The sequence below is a fragment of the Equus quagga genome, chromosome 8 (genome assembly GCF_021613505.1).
Source record: "Equus quagga isolate Etosha38 chromosome 8, UCLA_HA_Equagga_1.0, whole genome shotgun sequence".
Taxonomy (NCBI): Eukaryota; Metazoa; Chordata; class Mammalia; order Perissodactyla; family Equidae; genus Equus; species Equus quagga.
Window position 1 is genome coordinate 121,224,675 of NC_060274.1, and position 25,098 is coordinate 121,249,772.

General features: G+C 41.2%; 1 protein-coding gene across 5 annotated transcripts in view; it reads right to left on the reverse strand.

Annotated features, from left to right (window-relative positions):
• The window catches only part of TCAF1 (TRPM8 channel associated factor 1), a 47,677-nt gene extending 23,960 nt beyond the window's left edge, over positions 1 to 23,717 (reverse strand). For 2 of the 5 annotated variants that reach the window (XM_046668820.1, XM_046668824.1), the window contains exons 1-2: positions 8,365 to 8,508; positions 861 to 1,494 (exon numbers count right to left, since the gene is read on the reverse strand). In XM_046668820.1, the coding sequence (XP_046524776.1) occupies positions 861 to 1,480 (620 nt within the window). In that variant the 5' untranslated portion in view covers positions 1,481 to 1,494; positions 8,365 to 8,508. Of the gene's footprint in view, positions 1 to 860; positions 1,495 to 8,364; positions 8,509 to 10,528; positions 10,696 to 23,520 lie in introns of those variants that run through there. The other 3 variants (XM_046668821.1, XM_046668823.1, XM_046668822.1) reach the window with 3 other exon arrangements.
• Between the last annotated feature and the right edge of the window lie 1,381 nt (positions 23,718 to 25,098).

Genomic DNA, 25,098 nt, shown 5'->3' on the forward strand with positions numbered 1-25,098 from the left:
GGTCCTACCTTACTTTGTTCCCATCAGTCAGAAACATCAATGCTCTTTGCTCCAAGGATGCTGAGAGTTTCAATGGACAATACAGGGTGTGGCCTAGTGTGCTTTTTCTACTCCTGGGACTACTCTAGCTTCTAATATCTCCCATTCATCTATCCAATCATCCATCCAACAAATGTTTACTGAGCACCAACTAACTTGCTCGATGTTCAGCACTGTATGAGGTACTGGAGCACACTGTGAATGGCACAGGCTGGGCAATGCTCTCAAAGAACTTTCAGTGTAGCCTGTCTCTGTACCCGTCAACCACCTCCTTCATTCTCCATCATCAGGACTTTTGCCTCCAGAGATAAAATCCTCTCTTACTCCTAGATTTCACACATAGAACTTGTGACATCTTTCCTATCTCAACTTCTGAATCCTCTAGTGCTTACTTCCATCCTAATCCCAGGTACCTGGACATTTCAAAACCTTTCCCACAGCTCTCTAGACTGTCTCGAGGAGTCTCTCATGTCCATTTTCCTTTTCCATACATTTCAGTTGTAAGCAACCTTCTGCTATGAAGTGTCCTGGATTAGCAATGCCAGCTCTTGGATTCAGCAACCTATTTTATTAAGCTAAGACACTGGGGGACATAATGGTCACTAAGTTTATCCCCTCAAAGAGCTAAGTGTTCTGGTCTGAGGAGGCAGCAGCAACCAGGACCCTGCCCCTCCTGTGCCTTGGGGTATCTTAAAAATCTGTTCGATTTATGGTGAATTCATGTCTGAACACCACATTCTCTTCTGCTAGCCTAGGAGTAACCTGAAGACAAGAACCGTGTCTGCTTTTTAACCTGGGACCAACTCCCCACTCACACTCACCTAACTAAGACTGGGATCTTGGGCATCTTCTTAGAGACTTTAAAGAAACTCGTGTCCCCTTTGTTGTCAGTGAAGTACACGCCGGCCACGCTGGTCACAAGGTTGCCAGGGAACGTGAACAGAACTCTTTCATCATCACCCTGGTTGGCCCAATCCCAGGCCTGGCCTCCGATGAGCAAGCCCCCTCCACGTTTCATAAACTTGACCAACTTTTCAGTCATGGTTTCATTGTAGGCATCAATACAGTAAACCCCCAGGGAGTCTTTCACTTCTGGCTCAATCTTCGCCTCTAGGCCAGAGCCCTCGAGAATTTTGGCCAGAGGTGCCAAGGATGGGTGTACACCAATGGGAGCCCCAGGGGAAGAACAAAGCCACCCCACTGCATTGAGGAGAAAGGGAGTGAGCTGGGCTTCCACCAAGTAGTCCTCGTGGGACACCACCACCAGGCGGCCTCGGCCATAGGAGGAGGCAGCAATGAGGACCTGACCCATGTCATTCACCATCACCGGGAAGGAGGCTTCTCCAATAAGAAGCAGTTCACATGGGATGGCATCTTCAGGGACATCCCAGCTTGTCACTCCATTCATAAGGGCCTCAAAGGCAGCAGAGGGAGTCGCCATGGCTGGATCAGTTTCTGCAGAGAGGAAAGCAAAGACTTAGCTTGGTGAAGAACAACAAGGAAACAAGAATAACAAAGATACGCAAAGAAACAAGTCAAGCAGTTCATTCCTCCACTAGCTGCAGCAATTCTTTCCAATATGCAGATGAGACTGACATTGTGAAACGATTCAAGCATTCATCAAGGGTGTTGGTGTCTCTCATCTGGCAGACCCCATCACCCCCTGTCCTCTTAAACTTTTATGGTCAAACTCAAAGAGCTCAACACTTTTCTGTCACAGAAGGGAACAAACATAAGTGAAGAATGAGGGCCGAATTGTGTTCCCAAAGAGAGATGTTTAATCGTAACCCCCAGTAACTACGAATATGACTTTACTTGGAGATAGAGTCTTTGCAGATATAATCAAGTTAAGATGAGGTCATACTGGATTTGAGTGCATCCTAATCTAATGACTAGTGTTCTTATAAGAGGAAATTGGGACACAGACACAGATACACAGGGGAGAATTCTATGAGAAGACGGAGGGAGAGATTAGAGTAATGCATCTGTAAGCCGAGGAATGCCAAAGATTGCTGGCAAACACCAGAAGCTAGGAAAGAGGCATGGAACAGATTCTCCTACAGAACTTGCAGAAAGAACCAACCATGCCAACACCTGGATTCCAAACTTCTAAGCCTCCAGACTCGTGAGAGAATAAAGTTCTGCCGTTGTGAGCCACCCAGTTTGTGGTAATTTGCTATGGCAGCTCCTGGAAACCAATACAGTGGTGTTACCCCCGCTCCACCCCACTCAACTCTCACATTGATCTTCTTGATCTCAACTTGGGGAACCCGGACTTTTAGTCTGAAAAGTCTGGTTCTCAGAGAAGGTTCTTTGGTCACAGTCACAGGCCATGTAAGATAAAAGCAGAAGTTCTCTGAGGCTTGAATCCAGGTCCCAGGCAACCAGAAGCAGGAGGTAACACATCACGAAATTACGGCAGACTCTTACTTGTATCTGGACACAGCGTAGAAAGTGTGTCTGTCTGTGGATGGAACTCACAAAAGTCCTCTGCTTCTTCATGAGCTCCCCGCTTAAGGACGCTCTTCAGTCTGACCTCTGCTATACGTACTTTATCAAATAAACAGATCGCTCAAGGAAGACATGTTTTCCTAATCAGGACATCGAGGGCTTGTCATCCTCACTGACCACTTGGCGGCACTGGACAACGCTGCTCTCCTGGCCCCTGAGGCTCTTACCACCTCTATGTTATGGCCCATGACAACCTCATCATCTTCAATCTCTTGAACCACTTACTTTCTATCCTTCCCTCATCTCTTCTGAAAATGCAGATAATCCTTGTTTTCTTCAGCCCTTACTTCTTTTCTATTTCCCTTGTCAGAGAATATGCTCACTCTCGAGGTAATAGGGCAAAGTTTCACAAGCTCGGGCCCTGGAGTTAGGCTGTCTGGGTTTGAATTGCAGGTCTGCTGCTTATTAACTGTGAGATCGGACAACACATTTCAGACTTAGTTTCCTGATTTATTGAGTAGGGATAATAGTACTTACCACATAGTTTGTCCTGAGAATTAAAGGAAATACCACAGGTTAAGTGTCTTTCCATTATTTTATTATACATATATACATATATGAGTATTCAATTATTTATTATATATATGTATATATACACACACAAATACAAATATATATTTGCTTATAATTACTTGGTTAAGAGTAAACTATTTAAATTTGTGAATAGAGAATTCTTAAAAAGTAAAAAAAACACTAACCTTATGTCCCATTTCACAAAACACTGGATTAAGCATTTATTGATTCTGACCTTATAGTTTTCATATTTTAGAGCCAATATTAATACGAATTTTTACTATATTTAGTTCTCAAGTATTTCTATGGGCCCTTGAAAAAGGCCTTGGCAGAGGGCTTCCCTGTGCCTTCCCCAGGCCATGGACGAAAAGGTCCTGGTCCTGACGTAAGGAATAAACTGAAGACCCCCACTCAAAGGGCACACTCTACCATTTGTAGTGGTCTCTAAAACTAAAGAAGTCTTAAATTTATTCTTTTCCTCCAAACTAGCTCCTCTGAGGTAAATGACATAAGCTCCATGTCCCTGGTTGTTAAAGAGGGTAACCTCTACCTCAGAGAACTAGTAAAAAGATACAATCAGTGAACAGCTGGTTAATCAGAGCTTGTCCCTTCCCTGCTCCTCCTGGTGTCCACAAATAACCAGGACAGCCAACCACACAGAGTCACAGTTGTGTCTCTGCTCCCTTCTCCCTCTGCTCCTTATCCAGCTGGTCACAAGTCCCGTCAATGTCGTTCACAGTTTCCAATCATGCTGCCGTTAACCTAGTTGGGGTCCTCAGTAACTCATTCTAAGTCACTAGTATCAGTTCTAGCCTTTATTATTCTAGAGCCACTGGTGGTATTATTTCCCAGAAAAGAAGTCCCCGCAGAGCTTCGCCTTTGCCCACAGGGGAAAGTCTGAGCCTCATCTTGGGGTTTAAGGTCTCCAGGGCTAGCTGTTCCTCACTCTTCCAGCGTATCTCCTGCCACCCAACCTCTCTGCAGCTGCCAGAACACCTGGCATCGCTGACATGCCCTGCTTTCATTTTAGATCCAATCTCCTTCCTGTTCCCTCTCCCACATTTTTCTATCTGTTGAAATCCTATTTTTCTAAGAGAAGATAATCACAGAAGAGAAAATTTAAATGGCCAATTAGTCGAGGAAAACATGCTTAATCTCACTAATCGGGCAAATATGATGTATGAAAACATAGTGGATCTTGCCCATAAGATTGTCAAAAAAGATGGCAAAGAAGAAAGAGGAGGAGGAAGAGAAGACAATGAAGGCAGCAAATAATGTCCAATATCCAAAAGGCTATGGGGACATGATCACAATCTGCAGGAAACACTGAGAATCTGAAAGCAAGCTGATCGTGGCAACTCAGTTTCAAAGGTGTGCCTAGCCTTAGACTAGCAACTCCTCTTCTAATAACCTTTCTTACAAGAATAAGAGCAGCAGTATTAAAGACACATGTACTAGGATGTTCACCACCACACAAATGGAGATTGATAAAGGTAAATCTAGAAATGGAGATAAGTAAATGACAAAGAATGTTCCCTAGAATCATTTTTGACTCCTGTGGGTGCAGGATCTCTAACCCAAAGCCACATCTATCCACAGATCCCAAGCCCCTCACAGCCCACTATTCCCATCATAAGACCCTGGGGCACAGCCCCCAGCCAGCCACTCTACACATCCTGTAAAGAGCTTCCCATCAGACCCCTTCTCTCTGGGCCTGTGTTGCCACCAGTGTTGATGCTCCAAAGACACCCACAGCGGGGAACTCACATCCTTGTAGCTCTCCCTGTACTCTGAGCTAGTCCACGGGAGAAGAAATATCTGTGGAGAGTGACAAAGGGATGGGCGGGTGGTCTGGAGATGTGAAAAGCAGGGCCCAGAGAGGACAGGAGCGCTTTTCCTGCCAAGTCTCCTCTTTCGGCCTGTCTCCTGGGCCAGACTGGAGGCCCGAGGGCAGCGGGGTTTGGCGGCGAACAGCTGGGCTCCCGTTCTCTCTGCTGGTTTTCCCCTTTCCTGCATCCTGAGTGAGACCGACACCAGTGATGTGCTTGTGGCAAGACAACTTTTGAGAAGGAGAATGAGTGAAGTGTAATAATCTGCATAGAATATCACATGTAGCTACTACAAAGGATGAGTTAAATCTATTTTGCATCTACCTAGAAGAATGTCCTAGGTATGTTTTAAGTGAAAATTTCAAATCACCATAATATGTAGGACACAAACCCATTTTTGTGTTGACAAAGACCATAACAATAAAGGTAGTCCTAGTAATTTTAGTAGTAGTAACGACAATACAGTGCCTACCAGATTCCAGGCATTATTGTAACTGCTTGCATAAATTATTTAATCTTGACAAGAAACCTATGAGGTACATACTAACACTACCCCCATTTTATAGATGGGCAAAAACAAACAACCTGATGGCCAGAGAATCTGTCACTTGCTCAAGTCACAAAGCTGGTAAGTGGTGGATTCAGGATTCAAAACCAGGGAACCTAGTACTGGATTCCACCTAGGCACCAGAAATATAGAAGCCTGTTAAGTACCAGGAATTTATATACACAGAAAATCTACAGAGGCCACGTTTCAACCTGTTACATTGATTGCATCAGAAAGGTGAACAGGATTCCTTCTCTTTATTCAAGTCCGCATCGTTTGTACTGTTGTACATATTAGTATCACAATTAAAAATAACACAGATAATATAAATTCAATCAAGTAAACACACATTAAATGATTGCATATATAAATGATCAGATCGAGCAACTGAGCCTATCTCGCTCATCCTAAAACGTCTGCCTTCATCTCCCAACAGGTTGAACACTTGCCCACTGTAAGTTTGCCTTCCTCCTCCATGGGGCTCCTCGAACTGTGCAGCTGCGGCTGTTCCCACTTTAACCGGCTATCAGTGACTCCAAAAGGACTTTTGAACTAAATGCTTCCTCTTTCTGCCTGAATCTGTTTGCGCTCTCAGCCTGGTGAGATCAGATGGACACTGCCTGGGGGAATCACTTTTATTTCTCCTCCTAAATTCTTCATCCCTGGTTCTCCTTCCATGGATCCTGCTTTCTCCTCCCATGGGCCCATTCTGGCCCTTTCTAGCTCGATGGAACCAAACGCACCACTAAGGCAGAAGGTACCTCAGGCACAACCTGTAACTCAGGGAGAGAGCTTACAAAGCTTCTAGCCTGAAACCCTTTACAAAGCGGCCCCTTGGTGCCCAAACGCGGTTTTCCGTGGAAGGGAAGGTGAGCAGCAGGCCCATTTTGGATATTACATAACATCCTGCATTATAGTTTGATTTCAAATCTCCAAGGTAGGGTAAGTGTCTGAGGCCAGGGGATACATTTTCTTCTTTGGATTTCCCAGGGGAATAAGCAGACACTCCATGATGTATGACTGAATGTTGGATGTGGGTTTACGGGCAAACCGAGGATCACTTCTTCAGCAAACAGCTACCCGACCTTGTCAAACGATTAACGTCATAGACATCCAAATCTACAGTCTTCTCTTCATGTTCTTTTCTTGCATGAACCTTTGTTTTTTTTTTTATACGTCCACTATCTTTTCCAATGTCAATCAACTTCTACTGAGCCAGAATTGGGGCAGGTTCAACCCCTTCTTTTGCATCGTGTCTTACAAATTCCCAGCTTGATCTTATTTATTTGATTTTCACTTAAAAATGGTTTAATTTATACTTTTAAAAGAATATATAATGCACGTGGAAGGATATAGACAGTAAAATAATAATAATTCTAAAAATTAAACAAACTCCCATATACCAAACACCCAGCTGAAAAAACAGACTGGACCTTGGGAGTATTATGCTAAGTGAAGCCAGACAAAGACAAACAGTGAATGATTTCACTCATATGTGGAAGATAAACAAACACACGGACAAGGAGAACCGATTAGCAGTTACCAGAGGGGAAGAGGGTGGGGGGAGGGCAAAAGGGGTAAAGGGGCACATATATATGGTGACGGATAAAAACCAGACTACTGGTGATGAACACGATGCAGTCTACACAGAAACTGATACATAACAATGTACACCTCAAATTTTCACAATGTTATAAACCAATATGACCTCAATAAAATAATTTGAAACTCCAAAAAACAAAAACACCCCACACCATTATTAATATCTTTGAAGGCACTCCTGTGGCCTTCGGAAATCAATCCTTCCCCATTCCCATAAAAGGAGGCACGATTCAAAATTTTGCTTTTTCCGTTCCCTATTTCCATCTTACTGCACTCCCTTCTTAATTCCTGAGTTCCCCTGGGGCTCTCTGTCTGTCTCTCATTCACATTTGCTCACTTCTCTCACCACCTAACTCCCGGGAGAACAGCATAATGGAGGAACACTAGTCCAGGAATGAGAAGACCTGTTGTTGTTTTTTAAAAAAGATCCTGGCGTTTGACTCCTACTAGCTGTTGATCAGCCTGCCTCAGAGGGTGTTCTATCAAATGGACAACGTTTGAGACAGGACGTTCCCAACTCCGAGGGGCTGTTAAGACTAAGTTCTGGTGTGGGATCCCTTTCTCCCGTTTCCTCTCCAGGCCCTCACCAAGGCCACACTTTCCTCCCTAGCCCCAGAGCCAGTCTGCAACGAGCATGTCGGTGACGTCAAAGGTGTAGAGGGGAGGGGGCTGGAGTGAGGGTGGGGGAGGTAGCAGGGGGAGGAGGGGGTCCTAGCGAAAAGCTGGGGTTGGCATGGAATGAATTCTCCAGGCCCTCTGGTACGGAGATCTGGATGGGGTGGCGGTACACAGACCACCGGCCCCTCTTACACATTTACACACACACACAGACACCAGTCTCGAGGGGGCCACTGCGAGAGGGCGAGGGATCTTAGTACCAGAGACGGTGTTTGCACAGATCAAAGGGCAGTAGGGCAAGTGATGCTCAGTCACCAGCTACCTGGGTGGCGCTGAGCAAGCCCTGCCTCCTCCCTGAGCTACAGCCTTCTCATCCGATAAAGCTGCGCATTAGATGATGTTTCTCTAGGTCAGGCCTGTGCGTAACTCGACTACACAAAGCAAGCAAATAAACATCAGATGTCAGACCCCGGAGAGGGAGCTATGCGGCAGGAGTGATGCAGAGCCCGAGAGCAGAGCACAATCCCTAACAGGAACGCGGACGCAAACAGCGAGGGACTCCGGTCCCAGATCTGGGCACTCCCAGCCTCACGGCGCCAGCTCCCGCAGGCCCGCCCGCGCCCCCTCGCCCTCCAGTACCGCCCTCCCCCAGACCCCGTCACCGCCCCTTCTCCAGCCTGGAGGCACTCGGACAGGGCCACTCACCAGGTCGCCCTGTCACTTCCAGGGGGGACGTGATGGGGAAGGGCTGGGTGCAGACAGAGACGCACAGTCAGGCGAGGAAGGGGCTTCCCTGCAAGCAGCGCCCGGGCGACCGAGCAGGAGCTGCGAGGAGACGGAGCGGGAAAAGAGGAGGGGCTCCCGAAGAGTCTCCTCCTCCCCACTTCCTCCCGGGCGGACCCGAGCCCGAGGGGGCGGCGCTTGGCAAGGGACAGCGCTTCTTTGTGTCGCCGGCGCTGTGGGCTGGGCATTGCGGCGGTCCCCATCCTGGCAGTGTGCATGGCGGCATAAACTTGTCTGACTATTCATTTATAAGGAAAAGGCTGAATAAACTAGAGGACACATTCTATGGAATATTATTCAATTCTTATGAAGAGCTTAGATCTCCATTCAGTTGGAGGAATGTACTTGAAATATTGCTAAGGGGAAGATAAAAATTGTTGAAATTGTTGAATATATACTTTTATTTTTACACTAAAACCAGCCCTATGTATATTTGTGTTATGGTGGGAGAAGGTTAGGATACATCTCTACTTGTTAATATTGTGTAACCTGAGCAACAGCAGAGGGCAGCTTTTACATAGCTCTGCATTGTCTCCACTGTTATGTGTGTTACTTTTGTAAATTAAAAATAAGGATATTATATATCAAACAGGTAGCTAAAATTTATTCTTGTGTCCATTTCAAACCCCATTTCTTTCCTCAAGTCCTTTTCCATAATCAGTTGACAGGTGCTCCTCCCTTCTGTGAATTTTAAGTTCCTACTGTGTGTGGTGACTTCACCTGGCTCAGGCGCTAGTTCTAGCTTGTGAAATGCAGGGTAGTATGGTGGTTAGGAACCCAGACTGTCACCAGATGGCCTGCATTCAGATGTCAGTGCTACACTTTACCAGCTGAGAGACTCTGGGCAAGTTACTTAATGTCTCTGTGCCTCAGTTTTATTACCTGTAAAATGGGAATAGTAAAATTAGTACCTATATTTGAGATTTATTGTAAGGTTTAAATCAGGTGAGTGAACACTTGTAAAGTTCTTAGGTCGATGTCTGGCATCCACAGTAAGACTGTATGAGTGCTTGTTCAATAAAATAAATATTCAGGTAGTCCCAAGACTCAATACTTCATGTTTTAGGAAAATGTATACCTTTTAATCCTGATTACGGTTTTGGTCCAAATCTAAGCCGTATTTCCTCTCCCCATCTCTCTTCAACCCCCTTTCCCCAAACTGACTCCTATGAGCATCAATAGGGGCATGTGGGTAGGTGGGCTCAGAGGCAGGGCTTACACAGAGGAAAGGCTAGGAACAAAATCAAGAAGACTTGAATTCAGGATCCTGCCCCTTCAAGGACCACCTGAGGGACTGTGAGCATGCCCTTTATCTTCTCCATGGTTCAGGGTTCTCAGCTAAACAAGGAGGGCTGGTGACGTGCTTGCTAAGTCCCTTTGGGTCTGAAATACCAAGATTAATAGCACTCCAAGGTAAAACCTCAAAATATTGAGTTTCATGAAAAAATTTAAAATTCAAAACAAAAACGCATATACTGCTTACATAAACATAAATAATGAAAGGACAAGAATATACATACGTGAGAAAGATTACGATCTAATTTACGTCTGAGGATGGGGGCATGAGATTTGATGGGAAAAAAGGTTTTAACCGTCAGGTTTTGTTTCTTAGAAAGGAAGAGAGAAACACACAGAAGGAGAGAGAGCGAGAGCTGAAGCGAAGATGGTAAACTGTCAGCATCTGATAAATCTGTTATTTTCTGTACGTATCTGCAGCTTTGAAAGACTGCATTATGAAAAATATAATCAAAAAGGGCAGGAATGTATTTGACTCTTGATGGTTAGGTTAACGGAGGAGAAGAAACGAAGCACGAAATAAACAAGAGCCAGAGTGGTAGAAATAAGCAGAATCAGAAAGAGAGATGGAGAAACCGCAGGGAATCCTCTTTGAAAGACATCTGCCCCCGCAGGCCCCAGCGATCTCAGGCCCCAAACCCGACCACTGTCTCGTCCCCGCAGGGCCTCCTCCTAGGCGCTCCCCGGGGACCCCGGCCGCTTCCTCTCCCACGCACTGGGGCCGCAGCGGACTCGGTAGGCGCGCCAGGGCCTGCCCCGTTTCCAGAAACCATCTTTGGACAAGACTCACCCGTTGTCCAGAATTTTCCACACCGGACTACTGCAGAGGGGGAATGGACTCCTCTGCAGAGATGTGACAAGAAGACGACGAGGCAGGCAGACTCGGGATTTGAAAACCGGTGGAGGCGTTAGTGGGAAGCTTGTTGGGGGAGATGGGCTGTGGTGCATGGCGAGGTGAGGATGGAGCCGTCCCGGGAGCTGATTGGCGGCCGCGGCAGAGGGGCGGAGCTTGGCTAGCCACCCCCGGACTGCTGAGGCCCGGCTTTGTGTCTATTTCTCCGCGAAGATGTCGTCCCTCGTTAAGGATGGAGACCCGGGCGTCCGCCCCGGGAGAGAAGCAGGGCAATTTGTTAAAAAATAAATCCGTGAGGCTATTTACCAACATGGGAGTGATTGATAAGTAATGATAGATCTTTATATAAAATAATACACCGTTATTTCCAAGGATGAGTTAAAGCTGTATATTTTTGCCAGGAGTTAGGCTATATATTTATATTTTTAATAAACATTTAATGTGGTAGTAAAATGGAAAGTCTGCATTTTTGTACGAAAAATTAAAAAAATATTTTTATATACTTATATAAACACAGAAATTATATGGAAGACATACATCAAACCATTAGAATCAGTTACTTCAAACAAGAAAGAGTGGATTACTTGTATCTTTCTTCATATACCTCATTAACATGTCAATAGTAATATGTATTATTTTGTGATAAAAATAGATAAATTTAATCAACTAAAAAATAGATAAAATATCCTTGCTCAATCAGCTAGTAGTGAGCCCTGTATGAATATGATTTCGTATATGAATATGATTTCAAGAAACTCTATGGGGGTTTCTTGAACTTTGTTCCTAGTCTTGATTCATTTTAATCACGTAAGAGAGGGATCCAACATTTGACTTTTGACCCAGGATTTGGCTTCATGCCTGACCAGGTCTTGCCTTTAATTGGTGTCTGCTCATCTGGCTTGGTGAGCTCAACTTTGAAGCTAGGGGAAAAGCCACTTGCCCCTTTTTATGTCTGGCCCCAAAAGCCTGAAAGATTTGCATGGCCTTTGTACATTCTCCTGTTTCCTCAGCCCTCACCACTCTGGCCCCTATTGGCCGGCTACCCGAGGTGAAGGTGTCCCCAGACGAAACTCTCCTCAAGAAGAAGTTATTATAAAGCTTTCTCCCTTGCCAAAAAACAGTGTCCAGGCTGATCCTTCCACGGGAATGTGGATTCAGTGGTGAAGGGGATGGAATACCACATCTGCTATTACTTCAGGGCTTCATCACAACTCCCCAAACTCGAGTAAGCATAAGTCAAGAACCACGTTTTATTCTTCTTTAGATTCTCCACTTCACGTGGCCATAAAAAGGTGCCCCTGTAATGTCCACTTGATGCGTGGATGGACACGAAAGATGAATGTGGGGTATGGAAGGCAATCCTAGGATCACCCTCAACAAAACAAACAGATTGACGGAGAAAACTGATCAAATTACCAATTTCCTGCACTGTAAGTGTTCTCCTTGTCTTCATGCTCCTTTCTTTTAACTTTCTCCCTTAAGCCTTTTGTTTTCTTCCTTTATCTCCTCAAATTTCAGTTGGTTCTATCTTCTCTCTCTGTTTCAGACTCTACATTACTAGTTCAGCTTTAAATCCTCTATCCTTTCTCATTTCTACTTCCCCTAGAGTTTCTCTTTTTCTTTCCAGTTGCTGCCCCAAGTAATGGAGACTGCCATGAAATCCCGAAAGCACTGAAACAATTTTTGAGATATTAAGTTCTGTAAACATTCAGAACATAGGAATGAATGAACAATTTATTAAAAATCTATACTGCAAAATACTATGCAATTCTTAAAAAGCATGAGCTCAAGTCATATGTGGAGGAATGCTCTCAATGTATATTTTCAGTGAAAAACTGATGATCCTACTTTTGTATGTTTATGTTTATCTAAGGATAGGAAAAATAAGGACATATTTGGCTACCTCAGGAAGTGGGGAGGGTTGACCAGTGAGTTTTTTCTTTAGACATTTTCTATTCTAAAAATGTTACAAAAATCATTTTGACATAAAAAACCAGGACTGTACAGTAATACCACTCTTAGGTATATACCCAATAGAAATGCATATACATATCACCAAAAGACATGTACTAGAACATTCAAAACAGCACCACCCATCATAGTCTAAAACTGGAAGCCACTCAAATGCTGTCCTCTCCACTTTGTCATCCCTAGTGCCACCCTGGCACTACCTTTTACTATAGGAGTCTTAGAGAGGTTACTTTCAGATCAACAAATAACTAAGAATTTATTATTGAAAGATCTGCTTTAAAGGAAATTCTAAAGGATGTATCTCAAGAAGAAATAAAATAATCTTAGATAAATAATCTGAGATGTAAGACAAAATGGCAAGAGACTTACAACTCCAGCATTAAGAGAATACCTTGTTTGAAACAACCCTCCCACTGAGAACAGCAACAAAAGTTTGACAAAATACAGAAAACAATGGAAGACTTAGAAGAGCAAACAACACAAGCTGGATTGAGAAGCTACAATCCCAAGGGAAGGAAAACACAGGACATGGGCTCCACATTCACTATGACTTCTTCCTTTGGGGCATTTTCCAGTTCACAATCCAGGGTAACTTAGGCCAAGCAGAAAGTGTCAGTCTTACTGGTTCCAGATTACCAAATCAACTGGAATTCAAAGGGCAAAATTTCAGACAGGAAGAAATCTCAGACAAGTGAATCTAAAATCTAAGTAAAAATTCCCCTTAAGTCACTGGGTGACTTCTGTGCTACCCATGCACAGGGACAGACCCCCAAAAAACTTGCAGAAAAATAGTGGGTAACATGGTAAACCAACTGAACAACCATTTCAGTAGCTGTATTGTTCTGGGAATAAAGCAGTGGAGGTCAAGCCCCACCAAAGTAGATGATTCTTATCAACACACTCTGCTTTCAGTTGAGACATGACAAAATTCATGGCATATAAATAAGAGTGACATTTTAGGAATAGGGACTATGCTCCTGGAGACAGAAAAAACCTGAAATGGACCACTTCTAAGAAACCTTAAATCTAACTTTTGATAATATGAAAGTAACCTGCTGATAATTTATCTGTACCCCACTCCCAGAAAATCCTCTTTAAAAAACAATAACAACCAGAACTTTTATAATTTTTCATTCACGATGTCTTGCATCCAATCAAACATTTAGAAGGAGGCTAAAAATCAGGATAAACTGCCAAGAACTCAAGAGAAACAATGAATAATAGACACAGACTCACAGGTGATTCAGACGTTTGAGTTCTTAGACAAGGATTGACTTTAAACAACTGTAATTAATATGTTCAAAAGTAACAGAAACAAGGCTAGAGAATTTCAGTATAGGACTAGAACTCATAAAAGAGTGAAACATAAATTTTAGAAATAAAAATATAATCACTAAAATCAGGAATTCAACACTTGGCTTTAAAAACATACTAGACTCAAATGCCCAGAAAATTTGTGAAATGTAACAAAGGTCAGTAGAAAGTTTCCAAAAATAACACAGAGGGAAAAGAAGATGACACACGAAGAGATGAAAAGATATAGAAAGAGTATAATAGAATTATGAGACATGGTAAAAAGTTATGATATGTGTAATCAGAGTCCCAGAAGAAGAGAAAAGAAAGAATGAAACAGAAGCAATATGTTAATAATTACTGACTGAAAGTTCCCAGAAAGAGATGAAAAACACCAAAACTCAGGTTGGAAAAACCCTACATTCCCCAAGCAGAATAAATACAAAGAAAACTATAATCAGGTACATCGTAGTCAAACTGCTAAAAACCAAATTCAGAGAGAAAATCTGTAAATCAGCCAGAGATAAAGGATACTTTCCTTTCAGAGGAGCAATAATACAGCTGGCTTTTCAAAAGAGATGATGGAAACCAGAACACAATGGAATGGCTAAAAAAAAAAAAGTAGAAGATAAAATCTGCCAACTAAAAGTCTATGCACAGCAAAAAATATCCTTCAAAAATGAAGGCAAAATAAAGACCATTTTAGATAAACAAAACCTGAGAGAATCTGTTGCCAATACACTATAGGAACTATGAAAAGGCATTCTTCAGGATTAAGGAAAATTATCCAGAAAAAAAGCACAGAACTGTAGAAGGAATAGAGAATACTGAAACGAATAAATACATGGGCAAATATAACTTAATATTGACTACTTAAATTTTTTAAAAAATGTCTTGTGGGACATAAAAGCATAACAAATAAAATATACAATAACAATAGCATAGCTACAACTCAAGGATTAATGAAGATAAACTATTTTAAAGTTATTGCACTGTTTGAGCCTTACTCTTACTCTGATACCAAAGTCAGACAAAGACACTACAAGAAAAGAAAATTATAGGCCAATACCCTAGATGAACATAAATGCGAAAATCCTCAAAAAAATATCACCAAACTGAATTCAACTATGCATTAAAAGGATCATACACCATGATCAAGTGGGATTTATTCCAGGGATGCAAGTATGGCTCAGTATCTCCAAATCAATAATTGTGCTACACCATATTTACAAAATGAAGGATAAAAATCATATGATCATCTCAATAGATGCAAGAAAAACATTTGACAAAATACAAAGTCCTTTCATGACAAAAACTCTCAACAAATTGGATATATGATGAAAATAGCTCAACATGATAAAGGCCATATATAGGAAGCCCATAGTTAACATCATAATGAAAGGTGAAAAGCTGAAAACTTTTCTTCTAAGATCAGGGACAAGACAAGGGGTCCCACTCTCACCACTTTTTTTCAACATGGTACTAGAAATTCTAGCCAGAGCAATTAGGCAAGAAAAAGAAATAAAAAGCAACCAAAATAGTAAGAAAGAAGCTAAATTGTTTCTGTTTGCAGATGACATGATCTTATATATAAAAAGCCCTAAAGATTCTACCAAAAAATGGTTAGAACTAATAAACAAATTCAGCATGGCTGCAGGACACAAAATCAACATACAAAAATCAGTTGTGCTTCTATATACTAATAACAAAGTCTCTGAAAAGAAATTAAGAAAACAAACCCATTTACAATAGCATCAAAAACAATAAAATACTTAAGAACCAATTTAATCAAGGAAATGAAAGATCTGTACACTGAAAACTGTAAAACGCTGATGAAAGAAATTGAAGCAGTGCAGTGGTTAAGTTCACACATTCGGTATCAGTGGCCTGGGGTTCACTGGTTCAGATCCCAGGTGCAGACCTATGCACTGCTTGTCAAGCCACGCTGTGGCAGGCGTCCCACATATAGAAGTTAAGGAAGATGGGCACAGATGTTAGCTCAAAGCCAGTCTTCCTCAGCAAAGAGGAGGACTGGTGGCAGATGTTAGCTCAGGGCTAATCTTCCTCAAAAAAAAAAAAAAAGAAAGAAATTGAAGACACAAATAAATGGAAAGACATCCTGTATTCATGGACTGGAAGAATTAATAATGTTAAAATGCCCACATTACCCAAAGCTATCTACAAGAGTCAATGCAATCCTTATTAAAATTCCAATGGCATTTTCCACAGAAATAGAAAAAAATCCTAAATCCATATAACCCAGAAAAGACCTCAAATAGCCAAAGCAATCTTCAGCAAGAAGAATAAAATTTAGGCATCACAGTGCTTGATTTCAAACTATACTACAAAGCTATAGTAATCAATCAAAATAGTATGGTACTTGCCTAAAAACAGACACATACACCAATGGAACAAAATACGGAGCCCAGAAATGAACCCACACATTTATGTTCAACTCATCTTTGACAAAGCTGTAAAGAGCATACAATGGTGAAAGGATAGTCTCTTCAATAAATAGTGCTGGAATAGCTAGATATCCATAGGTAGAAAAATGAAATTGGACCCTTATCTCACACCATATAGAAAAATCAACTAAAAATGCATTACACACTTCAACGTAAGACCTGAAACTGATAAGCTACTAGAAAAAAAATAGGAAAAAAGCTTTTCTTCTTTTTTTTTTTTTTGAGGAAGATTAGCCCTGAGCTAACATCTGCTGCCAATCCTCCTCTTTTTGTTGAGGAAGACTGGCCCTGAGCTAAGATCCATGCCCATCTTCCTCTACTTTATATGTGGGATGCCTGCCACAACATGGCCTGCCAAGCGGTGCCACGTCTGCACCCAGGATCTGAACTGGCAAACCCCAGCCACCGAAGTGGGATGTGCAAACTTAACCGCTGTGCCACCGGGCCAGCCTGGAAAAAAGCTTCTTGATATTGGTCTGGGCAATAATTTTTTGGATATGACCCCAAAAGCATGGGCAACAAAAGCAAAAATAATCAAGTGGGGCTATATCAAACTAAAAAGCATCTGCACAGAAAAAGGAAACAGTCTATGGAATGGGAGAACCTATCTGCAAACTATATATCCAATGAGGGGTTAATATCCAAAATATATAAGGAACGCAAACTCAATAGCAAGAAAACAAATAATCCAATTAAAAGGTGAGCAAAGGACCGGAATAGACATTTCTCAAAAGAAGACATATAAAGGGCCAATAGGTATATGAAAAGATAATAAAATTCACTAATCATCAGGGAAATGAAAATCAAAACCACAGTGAGCTATCACCTCACACCTGTTAGAAGGCCTAGTATCAAAAAGACAAAAGATAACAAGTGTTGGTGAGGCTATGGAGAAATGGGAACCCCTGTACTGTTGGCGTGAATGTAAATTGGTACAGTCATTACAGAAAACACTATAGAGGTTCCTCAAAAAATTAAAAATAGAACTACCATATGATCAAGCAATCCTACTTCTAGGTACACACTGAGTGGAAATGAAATCAGTTTCTGGATATAATATCTGTGCTCCCATTTTCATTGTAGCATTATTCACAGTAGCCAAGATAGGGAAATAACCTAAATGTCTATCAAATGAATGCATAAAGAAATTGTGGTGTGTATATATATATACAATAGAATTTATTCAGCCATAAAAAAAGAAGGAAATCCTGCCATTTATGACAACATGGATGAACCTTGAGGGCATTATGCTAAATTTCAAAATAATTCAGACAGACAAAGACAAATACTGTATGATCTAACTTATACATAGAATCTAGAGAAGTCAAACTCATAGAAGCAGAGAGTAGCATGGTGGTTACTAGAGGCTGCCGAGCGGGGGAAATGAGCAAATATTGGTCAAAGGTTGCAAAGTTTCAGATAATGTAGGATGGGTAAGTTCTGGATCTCATGTATAGCATAGGGATTAAAGTTAACAATACTGTATTATATACTTGAAGTTTGCTAAGAGAGTAGATCCCAATTGTTCAGTGGGAGGAGGAGAGGAGGTAAACTATGTGCGGATATGTTAATTAGCTTGATTATGGTAAGCATTTCACAATGCATATATATATATCTAAACACATCATACACCTTATATATTCAAGTTTTATTTGTCAATTATACCTCAATAAATGTTACGTTAAGTGTTATACAACTAGAGTATTCTTAAAAATAGTCAACCTAAAACATTAGAACATGTAACATCCAAATAAGAAGAGGAATACAATGGGGAAACAAAGAAAGAAAGAAAAAGAAAGAGGGCAGAAGAATGAAAGAGACAGATAAAACAGAAGAAATACAAAGCAAATAAGACAGTAGAAATAAATCTAACTGTACTACTAATCACAATAAATTAAATTGGACTAAATTATTAAATGAAAAGTTATAAATTATCAGACGATAATTTTAAAAATCAAAGATTCTTAACAATACAGATAAGTTTACAACATATATACTTAAAAGATAGATTCAGAAAGATTTAAAGTCAAAGGATGAAAGAAAGATAAAAGAGGTAAACATTAATCAAGGAAACTTTGATATGATATTTGAACAAATTAGGAATTTGAAAAAGCGTGGATAGGTAGTCATAATATTGTATCCCTACATTATGATAAAATTTTCAACTTGCTCCAGTTCACTAATAACATAGCATCAAAATATATAAAGTTAAAAAAAGCAGATCTACAATGAGAAATTTCAAAGTCCACCATCATAATGAGAGACTTTAACATACGTATTTTTGTTATTGATAATTCAAGCAGATAAAAAATGGATGAAGATATGGCAGATTTGGATTGCATAATTAACATACTTGTTTTAAAGGTATATACATAGGACATTATATAATTAGAGGACCACATTAATTTCAACCTCACAAATAAAAATGATCATGTGCTAGGTTACCAAGTTAACTTCAATAAATCCAAAGGAATTGGTATCATACTTTCTTTGATGACATTACAAATTAGTTAGGCAACATTTACCACAAGATAATAAAACAATCTTCATGTGAGTGACTAGAAATTAAAATACACACTTCTAAAAAATTCATGACTCAACCAAGAAACCACAATGGAAATTACACATACTTAAAGCTATATGATACAAAATATTCATATCAAAACTTGGGAGATACTGCTAAAAAGCAGTGACACAAATTTATAACCTTAAGAGCTTACATAAGAAGAAAAGCTGAAAATTAATGAGCTAAGTATGTAACTCAAGAGTTTAGAAAATAGGGGCCAGGCCAGTGGCACAGCAGTTAAGTTCGCATGTTCTGCCCCAAGGGCCCCAGGGTTCACCAGTTCCACTCCTGGGTGCGGACCTGCACACTGCTTGGCAAGCCATGCTGTGGTAGGCATCCCATATATAAAGTAGAGGAAGATGGGCATGTATATTAGCTCAGGGCCAGTCTTCCTTGGCAAAAAGAGGAGGATTGGCAGTAGATGTCACCTCAGGGCTAATTTTCCTCAAAAGAAAAAAGAGTTTAGAAAATAAATAGCAGAAAAATTCAAAGAAGGCAGGAAGAAGTAATAAAATAAATAACAAGTAATGAAAAGAAGAGACAGTTTGTGTGTGTGTATGTGAAAGAGCTAACAAAGTAGTCCAAGTTCTGGCAAACTTAATCAAAGCAAAAAAAGATAGATACATATATTAGTAAAGAAAAGGGAGTCATAATAATAGATGATTAAAATATTTAAACAGATAAAGAGAGGATATTATGAACAATTTTATTCTACAATGTTTGAATATATATATATGAAAATATATATATATGAAATGGTTAAATATCTTGGAAAATACAACTAATGAAACCTGATTCCATAAGAAAACCTAAATAGTCCTATAATCCTTAAAGTAAGTGGACCAACAAGTTTAATATCTTCTGACAAAGTAAACTCCAAACCCTGAGGGTTTTGCTGTGATTTGAGGAAATATTCAAGGACCAGATAATTCCAATCTTGCACACATTCTTCCAGAGAATAGCAATAGTGAGAATACTACTCATGTTACCTCATGAGATTTTATCAACAACAGATAATGTTAGTACCAAAAAGGATAATTACAGGCCAATCTCAACATATATAGATGCAAATATCTAGTGCTTATCTTCATGTCTATATCTATACATAGAGGTTATTGCATATTTACCAAAGAGGGTTTATTCCAGGAATGTAAAGTTGATTTAATATTAAAAATTGAATACTATACTACACCATTTTAACATATTTACAGGAAAAAATTATATGAGAAAGTCAATAACTACAGAAGCAGCATTCAATAAGACATCTACTCATAATAAAAGTGTTTACCAAAAGAAGAATCAAACTTTCTTCATGGGACAAGACATTTATAAAATAACCACTGTGAATGCAATATTTAAAGTTAATATAGTGAAACCTTTCTCTTTATTATATTAAGGATAAAACAAGATCCCCCTCCCTATTTTTATTCAATATTATACCGGAGGTCCTGGCCAATGCAGTATGACAGGAAAAAGAAATTAAAAATCTAAGGACTGGAAAGTTACGACTGCCTGTGTAGCAAATCTGAAACACCCTATAAAGTAAATTTAGAATTATTAATGGAGTTTATCAAGTGTGATGCACTGGATTTCTATACACCAGCAACAATAAGCTACAAAATATAATTTTTATAAAAGAAAAACATTTACAATAATAGTAAAAATACAATGTACTTAGAAATAAATTTAACAAAAATGAGCAAAAGGAAAACAATGAAAAGTATTACAAAACATTTAAAACGTTAAAGGTTAGCTAAATAAATAGCATTATATACCAAGTTCCTAGGTAGAAATATTCAACATCTTAAAGAAGACATTTCACCCCAAATTGATATATAGAATTAATGCAATATCCATCACATTTCTAGCAAGTTTGTTTGTTTGTTTCTTGTTTTGGAGAACTTGAAAAGTTTATTCAAATATTTATATGGGAAGTCAAAGGAGGAAAAACTGCTAAAATACTCTTGAGGAAGAAGAATAAAGAGGTGGGGGGATCTTTTTTGACGGATTTCAAGAGTTACTATAAAACTATAGTAGTTAAAAACAATTTAGTATTGGTGCAGAGTTAGACAAATGGATAATGAAAGAGAGGAGGGAGCTTAAAACAAATTCATGCAAATATGGAAAACTTGATTCATGCAGATGACCGGCGCTGGGACAACAGATTATTCATATGGAACAAACAACATAAAAATCAATTTCCAGGTGGATTAAGATGAATCGCCAAATGCAAAACTATAAAAGCTTTCAGAGGAAAACTTAGTATAATTAACTTATTATCTTGAGGAAACAATTTTTCAAGGCAAGAAACATTATAAAAGAAAATATTGATTAACTTGAAATTAAAATCCAAAAGTTAATTCACTGAGAGAGACAGACAGATATACAGAGAAAGAAAAGCTAAGCGCCAAACTTAAAACTGATATTTGTGGCATATGCAGCTAACAAAGGATTGATTAGCATCCAGATTATATAAAGAAAGCATTCCCATGAGTCAATAAGAAAAAGAGAACCCAATATGAAAATAAGTAAAAGATAGAACCAGAATTTCACAGAGAGAAAGCACAACAGCTCATCAGTATATGAAAAGATGGTCAACTTCATTAGTTACCAGAGAAATGCTAATTAAAATCACAATGGAACGTCATTTCATGCCGCCAGACTGGCTAAAAATAAAATTTGATAATACTAAGTTATGACAAGTCTGTGAAGCAACAGGAATTCTCATCTGTTGATGGAAGGAGTGCAAACTGGCTCAACACTTTGGGAACAGCTGGGAAATAACCTAATAAAGTTGAACATACACAGATCTTACAACCCAGTAATTCTACACCTGGGTGTATACTCTAGGGAACCAGAGTGAACCTGTGCAAGTGAACCAGAAGGCATGTACAGGAATGTCAGAGGACATCACTTGCTAACATCCCCTGGAGTAGGCAACCTTTAAAATGGCCCCTAATTATCCCTAACTCCAGATATTCAAGATCTTGTGTAATCCGCTCCCTTGAGTGTGGGCTGGAACTCACTTCTAATGAATAAAAGATGGCAAAAATAATGGGATTAGGTTACAAAAAGAATCTGGCTTTCATCTTTCTCTCTGGGAGCCTTAACTCTGGGAGAAGCAAGCTGCCATGCTGTGGCTAGCTCCTGTACAGAGGCCCATGTGACAAAGAACTGATGTACCCAACCAAAGCCAGTGAGGCCTGCCAACTGTCATGTGAGTAAGCTTGGAAGGGGTTCCCTCCACCCCCAGCCTTGAAATGACAATAGCCCCAGCCAGCACCTTGCTTACAGCCTGTGAGAGATACCAAGTCAGAGACTCTCAGCTAAGCTCTTTCTGGATTAGGGTTTCCTTTTGTTTTGTTTTCAGCTGCTAAATATTGGAGTAATTTGTTACACCTCCACAGATAACTCATACATCTCCCAAACCACCAACAACTAAAATGTCCATCATCAGAATGGATAAATGATAGTATATTCAACCACAAACAATGAAAATGAAGGAAGCATCAACAAGGGTGAATCTCAAAAACTTAAGAATATGTGCAACAGAACGCCATTAATAGGAAAGCAAAACAATAGTGGAAGCCAAGACACATATATATGTGTTTGGAACACACACACAAATGATAAAACTATAAAGAAAACAAGGAAACGATTAACAGAAAAATTAGGAGAACTGTCACCTCTCCGGGAAGGATGGGCCTGAGCTGGGACACACAGGCACCTTCTAAGGTACTGCCACGTCCTATTTGTTGACGTAAGAGATGGTCAGGCATTCAATTCATTATTCTTTAGACCGTTCTCAGATGTTTTACATACCTTTTATTAATAATTTTTTAAAAATCAAAGCCAAAAAAAAGAAAGGAAAGTATTGAAGTCAATTGACAGTTTGGACTATGACAGGATGGATGGATGAATGGATGGTCAGCTAGACAGATACATTTTGTCTTTTATGTCTACGTAGCCCTGCACTTCTTCCAAGAAGTTTCCATTATTATCCTATTCCTAAATCTTTTTCTGCTATACTTAAGGCCTTTTCCCTCCATTTGCAGGTTGAGCCCGCTCAGTGGCCAGCTCGGGGCTGTTTACCTGGGAACTGTATCATCCAGCACTTACTGCTTCAGACCAAATGCGTCCCAAACTACACGTTCCGCCCGATCCAGGCACCCCCTCTCATCACCACCCCACCCGCACCCCGCACCTCGCACCTCCCTCCCCCACCGCCCTCTGAACCCGTGGACGCGGAGGGCACTGGGTGAGGTGAGGCCTTTCAGCTAGCGGGCTCTGCAGAGGCAAGCTACCCCCAAAGAAAAAAAGAGCAAGCCCCCAGGAGGTGAGACGTCGTCGCCTCCGCGGTTCCCTTTAGCTCAAATCTCAATGGCTCCCTGCAGAGCACAAGAAAATGGGGTCATCGCCTCCTGACGAGCAAGGGTGAAAGACGATGCGGCAAATAGGAAAAAGAGACCGAGCTGCAGGGAGACACCAGAGAAGGATGCGGGAAATAAACAGCAAGCAATCCTCCGCGCAGCACGTCTGCCACCCTCCCCTCAGGGACACGCAGAGGACCGACGCCCGTCCCCACCCCTCTCCACCCTATCCAAATGCACCGACAGCGCGGACCCATCGCGCACCGGTCTGTGGCCTGTGTCACCGCCAGGCCTCTCCTGGTGCAGAATCCATCGCTGACCGCCACTCACCGTTTGCCCGCTGTTTCCTGCAGCGCAGGTTCGGGGCAGAGAGGACTGGCTAGGAGCGGGCGGCGGCAGTTTCCAAGGGGAAAGAGCTGCCCAGGCGAGAAGGGACTGGGCTGCGGATGAGGCGGGGGACGTGGAAAGTTGCAGGCTGACAAGGGGCCAGAAGGGAGCTGAGGGGAGGGCCGTCCCGGGAGCTGATTGGTGGTCGCGGCGGTGGGGGCGGAGCTTGGCCAGCCACCCCCGGCCCTCAGAGGCCCAGCTTTGCGTCGGTTTCAGCGCGATGATGCCGCCCCTCATCCGGGATGGAGACCCTGGCGCCTGCTTAGGGAGGGCAGCAGGGCAATTTATTGAAAAATAAATTTCTGAGACTATTTATGAAGTGAGAGGTTGACAAATAATTATATATTTTTATGTAAGATAATGCGCAATTATTTCCAAGGACGAGTAAATCTAGGGGTCTTAGATTTGTTTTTAATTAAAAGAATAAAGTTGCATTAAAACGGAGCATGTGATGACACTCTTTGAAGAAGAAAACAATCTTGCATTGCTCATGTAAGGTGCAGGGCTGAGTGAAGAAGTTGGCTATTGATACTTATCTTCATAACCACTGAATTGTTTTAAAATATCACCTGTGTAGTTTTAGAAATTAAATAAAACAAGAAGGTGTTAAAAAGTTTACTAACCAATAAATAGGTGACAGATATTGGGCATGAGGGAGCGACAGAAAGTTGCGGCTCTTAAATGCCAGGACCCTGAAGCCACTGCCACACCCTCTATTTACCAGCTATGGCTGTGGTAAGAAATTACCACAGACTTAGTGGCTTGAAACAACACTCTTATTATCTAAACAGTTCTGTAAGTCAGAAGTCCAATGTGTGCCTCACTGGATAACATCAAAGTGTAGGCAGGGCTGGGTTCCTTCTGCAGGCTGGAGGGAAGAATGCATTTCTTTGCCGTTCCCAGCTTGTAAAGACTGCCCAAGTTCTTTGGCTTGGGGCCTCTTGCTCCATCTTCAAAGCCAGCCATCTCATCACTTGGACCTCTACTTTTGTCGTCACACCTCCTTCTCTGCTTCTCCTCTTTCACTTATTTCTGGACGAGTTTGACCTGTTCATTACCTTTCTTCCCTGGATCCAACAGGCCTCCCTCCATTCTAAATCCTACTCCTCTTTCTATGCTCATTTCCCTTAGGTCTTTCTGTTCATCTTTTCTCTCCTGCACTATCTTCCTCTCCTGATAATTTAGTTCTTTACAGGTACAAATGTAATGGGTAAAACACCTTATACACAGAATACTTGCGTTGTCCTCTGACTACCACTTAAAAGTCTGCTGTTTTTCAGACTCGTTGAGACACATGTGACAATGTGTGGGAAAGGACAGTCTAAACTCCAAGCAGCTGTCAGTACTGGGTTCCCAACCTGCTGGGCTCCCCTCTCTCTCCTTTCCTCTCCAGGCCCTCACCCAGGCCCAGAGCCAGTCTGCAAAGAGCATGTCGGTGACGTCAGAGGAGGAGGA